General features: G+C 41.2%; 1 protein-coding gene across 1 annotated transcript; it reads right to left on the bottom strand.

The window, feature by feature from the left end:
* Positions 1 to 3,424: 3,424 nt before the first annotated feature.
* Positions 3,425 to 4,396, bottom strand: LOC114616099 (olfactory receptor 10-like). Its single transcript, XM_028761627.1, has one exon. It carries the CDS (start codon positions 4,390 to 4,392, stop codon positions 3,460 to 3,462), a length of 933 nt encoding a protein of 310 aa, XP_028617460.1. The 5' UTR covers positions 4,393 to 4,396; the 3' UTR covers positions 3,425 to 3,459.
* Positions 4,397 to 5,597: the final 1,201 nt, after the last annotated feature.

Below are 5,597 nucleotides of genomic sequence, written 5' to 3'. Positions count from 1 at the left end.
GTCAGGTCTGAGAGTCTACCTCTAGGAGCAGGCATACCAGGTCAGAATGCTGCCCTTGGGCCTGAGTCCGCCTGATACCACAAGCTAGACCTGCCAAGGGGATCATGGGAATTGCAATGCACAATAGCCTTGTATCAGGCAGGTACCCCAGGAAGAGACAGTTGATGAGTGGTGTCTTTGATCCATGCTGCTTGTCCCCAATAATTAAGTGATTTGCAGAAGTCATGAAATCTGTTTGTACTGTAATGCACTTTGCTATCATTTCCTTTTTAATATCCCATTGGATGCTCAACACCAACTGGCACTTATTTAAAATGGACAATGGTGGGGTGTCAGAGATCCTGTCCACTCTCTATAAAATGGTTTCATTACATCTTGCTAAAAACTCTTGAGCATCTCACTGATTCGTAAAAGTATCTGTAAGAACTCTACTGATAGCACTTAAAGACCCAAACAAAAACACCACAGAGGACTGAAAGAAGAAACTCACAGAAGATTTTTAAGGTTTGGGAGTAAAAATTCCAAAAGGAAAAGTGAGCTACTTCTCTATGACTTTTGCAGGGAAGGTCCTTGGTACCTCATAGATTATGATACTACTGCTAATGGTTTTCGTGGATGCTAGAAATAAACAGTGAGTCTTCATTGCTGAAAATATCAATGCCTTTGGCTGTCAGACATTGAAAAGTAAAGCTAGAACAAAACTGGTAGTTCCCTCCCTGTTAGTTGCCTTTTTAATGATAGAAGACACCACATTGGCTTCTGGAGGAGAACTGTCACCAGTAGTTGCATGCAGCTATGGACCCCATGTGCATATTACAAAAATGCCAAGCAAGCTGTGCTCATGGGTGCAACAGTGGCACAATTGTTATAGGTGAGCTGCTTTTCAGTTGAATTGGAGGTCACTTCACAGCAGGAGCCTCAAATGTACTATAATCCAGACAAAGGAGGTCAGAGGTTTCAGTGGAGAAGCTACTGCTATTATTTTCTTAAGTAATAAGATGTGAGTATCAAATTACAATTTAATAATGTGTGTGTGTGTGTGTGTGTGTGTGTACTTATAGACCACTGCTACTATTTACTTCAATTGTTCATGAAGGGAGACCTCTCTTTTGCAGTAAGGAGTATGAAGCAGATTCATAAATGCCCAAGTTTCTGAAATGATGTGACTATGACTGTGACATAGTGGATCAATACTAAGTCATAGATGGAGAAAACCATCAAACAGCCATATCGCCCCCTTCAAGGTTCACAGTCCTCTTGGAGACGAGGGTACAGTAGTAATATAATACTAAAAGAAGAGGCAGCGTCTTTCTGTAGTTATTTCCTCTGTATTGAACAGTTCCCTCTTGGAAGGTAGAGGGAAGTTCCTTAAGGCTCAGAAAGTAAACAAAACTCACAAGTCTCAAAACGTTCCTGAAACTTAAAAGAATCACAAAGGCCTTCCCCAAGTTTACACAAGCAGAAACAACTACTTCAGAGAAGAGACTCTGTCTGATTTGTTTAGATACCTGCAAGTAATACAGAGTGGCCCAGGATTGTGGCTTTCCTGAGTCACCACCTTTACTATGGTGGGCTTCTTTGTTCTGCAGCTGCCTTTCAGTCATCCCCCCTCCTATAAGTAACATTAAATCAACTCCCTGGTTTGCTAAGGTAGAGTTGGGAAAAATAACTTCTTTGATTTGTTGCTCTATCTTAGGTTAATAGATATTTTCTGACATCTGCCCAGAAAAAGTCACAAAACACTTTTTGAAGGGAAGACTGTATTTTTCTCATTAATGAAAAAATGACACAAAATATAAATGTAATGAAACCCATGATGCTCAGAAAAGATTAATGATAAGTATGCAAAATAAGTTCCAAATAAGTTGCAAAATTAGTGCAAACACATGATAAAACAGGATTCAGTTAACACAAAACTCATTACATTTATAAAAGTTTATTAACAAAGATGCCTGCACTTTTACACATAGAACCACCATTTAAACGCATTGAAGTAAGTAATTTGATGGAATTCTGGTAGTTAAATAAAACAGATGAAGAGGGGTGAAATGGAACCCCAAATCAACCTTTTGATTATACCTGGACAAATGATAAATAGTAGCATTTTATATTGATTCTTTTAAATTTTCATTGCTTATTTTCTTACAAATATAGTTTTTCTATATTAATTTTTGAATCTAGGAATATATAAAATATCTATTTTTTATTTTTCTTTAATTTACTAATTTTGTATCTAGATGTATATTAATTATTGAGTTTCCAAAATTTTGTATTCTTGTTTTTACCTGTTCACATAGCTGACAGGGAAGGAATGTCACCAGTTGGCAAAACAGATACAGTTCTGCTGGGAGAGCTTTGCTACCTTGCTTTACTGCAGCAGAAATGATTCTGCCTTCTTCTCCAAGAGGGAAAACCAACATGTCTCATGTCCACATGCCCCATGAAGCAGCGCTGCTCATGATCAGCTTGTCTCTTCCACAAAGAATGGAAAGCATCAAAGTAAGAGTCCTTAAAAACAGGGCCTAAGTTATGACTGACATTAGAAAAGGTCAGGATACATTAGGAGAATGGGGTGATATCAAGATCCCACTTGGAGCTGAGGCTGTACAACCCTACACACACTCAGGTAGCCCTACACAGACTCAGTGGGGTAAAAAGTCTATTAAAGGGCATAAAGGGTGTGAGAGCAAAGTGGTATTGAGGGACAGGGAAGAAATTGAAAGAAGGAACTGGGTTGGATTTGATCAAAGTATAGTATCTGAATGTATGGATATAGAATTAAAACTAAAAACACAAAAAGGAGAGATAATCAGAGTGAACTCAAGCCCTCTGCCTTGCGTCACAGTGTCCACTCAATGACACAACATGGGCATCTGACTTTGAGTGTTGCCATTCAAAACTAAAAATCCTCTGACACTCAGACCTTCCATGAGCCCAACCCATTCCCACAGGTGCTAACAAAAAAACGCTCCCAGTCTCCTCCTGTGCAAAGTTGTATCTGTGTCTGCATTATTCTTGCTGAGCAGCGATGACAGACAGTGACCCAGAGAGAAGATTCCCCACTCCAAAACCCAAACAAGGAAAGCACTAAAGCCCTATGTATGCTGGAGAATGTTTTAAGTTTTTTTATTTATTTCTTACATACATGCACACACACACACACACACACACACACACACGCATGGAGGAAGGAAGACTTGACTATCTCCTTCCACCATTTGGAATCAAGGCATCAAACTCAGATCCTCAGGCTTGAAAGCAACTGCCTTTGTCCGCTGAGCCATCTTGCCATGCCAGGACTGGATTTGGTTTGTTTGTTTTGTTTTCTATTTTTGTATGCTTTAACAGTTTCATGCATATACATAACTTATCGTAATTGTTTTGACACCCAACTCTCCTCTCCACTGAAACCTTCTGGACTTCAGAATATGAAATGTTTTACTGATCAGCTTTTCCTTCCTACCCTGTGGCAGGTCTCCCTAGTACCTTCCACAGAGCCCCCTTCACATCCTTGTTCCTCAGGGTATAGATCAGAGGGTTGAGCATGGGGGTGATGATAGTATAAAACAGGGCCACAAACTTCCCCTTGCTCTCAGAATAGCTGTTCTTGGGTTGTAAGTATGTGTAGGTGGCTGAGCCATAGAACAGAGACACCACCAGGAGGTGGGAGCCACAGGTCCCAGCAGCCTTTCTGCGTGCAGCCACTGACTTGACCTTCAACACTGCCCTAGCAATCTGTGCATAGGAGCCTAGAATGAGCATGGCAGGCACTGCCACAATCACTACTCTGGCCACAAACATCTTGGTCTCTGTTCCTTCTGTGTCTTCACAGGCCAACTTGAGGAACACAGGCATCTCACAGAAGAAGTGATTCAGTCGGTGGCTGCAGAGTGGGATGGTCATCATAAGGCCTGTTTGAATCAGAGAGTTCAAGAAACCTGCTACCCAGGAAGCAATAGCCAATGCCTGGCAGAGAACAGGGTGCATGATGGTCGTGTAGTGCAGTGGACGACACACAGCAGCATAGCGGTCAAAAGCCATCACCACCAGGAGCACACTTTCAGTAGATCCCAGAGCAAGAGATATGAACAGCTGGGCCACACATCCTCCATAACTGATGGTCCTGTCAAGTCCATGGAGGTTGATGAGGAGCTGGGGCACAGTGCTGGTTGTGAAGCAGAGGTCCAGGAAGGAGAGGTGGGAGAGGAAGAAGTACATGGGGGTGTGCAATCGAAGGTCCATTTGGGAAAGAGCTATGATGACAGTGTTGCCAAAGAGAGTTAGGGAATAAAAAATCGAAATATAAACAAAGAAGATGAGTTCTAGTTCTGGCCAGTCTGAGAAGCCCACCAAAATGAAGCCTTTACCCAAACTGGCGTTAAGGCTTCCCATAGCCTTTGACCTGCACAGTAGCAGAAGACAATTCAATGGATCTGATGAAGAAAATGGATTAAGACATTGTTCACAGCCTTCTTCATTATTCAATTCTATTTCATCTAATATTCCATTCCTAGTTTTCTCTTCTGTAGACTGAACGTCTCTGGATTAGGAATAATGTCACTTTTCTTTGGACTATAACTCAGCTATTTGTCCCAAGACTTTAGCCTGGCTCCTCTTCAGTCTTGCTGATCTAAACTTTCTTGTTCAAAAGCAAAGAAGAGCTTTGAAATCCAAGGTCTACATACATAGCATACCATTCTCTGCTGTTACCTTTGTTCCTTCGTTTGATCTATTTGTTAGCTTGTTACAGATCTGAATCCAGGCTCAGGCAGATGGCAATCACAACACTGAGCCCTGGGTCCTCCTCGGCCTCCTTCTGCACCGTGGATCTTGTCAGTTCACCCATCCTGGAGTCCCACTCACAGCAGCTGCCACCTGTCACACAACACTGAGAAATGGTTTCATTTCTTTGGGGGAAAATAGAAAGAACTGCGTTCCTGTGATGAGTAAGAATGTCCCTCTTGACCCTGATTCTTCAACTAAAAATGTCTGCAACTCAAGTCTGCAGAAAGAGTCTTTTCCCCTCTCTATCCAAACCCTCGTTAAAGTATTTCTTGCTAGCACCTCCTGTTCACTTGATGACATCCATGCTAACTGTGTCTGTGCTGCTAGGAGTAACTCTGTAGTAGAGGACAGGCCAAATATAAAAATAAGTATCAATGTTTATCACAAAAATAAAAATAAACATTGTTACTGTCTTTATGGTACTGAGGGTGACAAACTTGTCCTACCTTCATTTAAGATACAGCATGGCTAATGAAACGTGTGCTTTTACCTTTTTATCTCATACAAGTGAGCCTCCTCTAAGCCTGCAGTTAAACTGCTAACACACTGGTAAACGATGGACACATGATAGGCATAAACTCTCAAAGGTGGATACTTCTTATAAAAATATGAATAAGATTATGTGAAAGCATGCCAAAGAGAAACAACAAAAACCTGATTCCGATGTCTAGCCTGTGATTAGTAGGAAACACTTTTGCATACTTAATTAGTTCCTTTTCCTGTCAAGTTAAACAAACAAGAATAATGTCATCAACGGTCAATGCTGAACTCAAAGCCTTTAGTTCCATATCATGTCCCCACAGATCAACTCT

Source organism: Grammomys surdaster, unplaced genomic scaffold (genome assembly GCF_004785775.1).
Source record: "Grammomys surdaster isolate TR1022 unplaced genomic scaffold, NIH_TR_1.0 278496, whole genome shotgun sequence".
Classification (NCBI taxonomy): domain Eukaryota; kingdom Metazoa; phylum Chordata; class Mammalia; order Rodentia; family Muridae; genus Grammomys; species Grammomys surdaster.
This window is presented reverse-complemented; position numbering and strand designations above follow the sequence as displayed.

Excerpts from the sequence above, each read along its gene's own strand:
- LOC114616099 (XM_028761627.1), bottom strand. The coding sequence starts at position 4,392 with ATGGGAAGCCTTAACGCCAGTTTGGGTAAAGGCTTCATTTTGGTGGGC.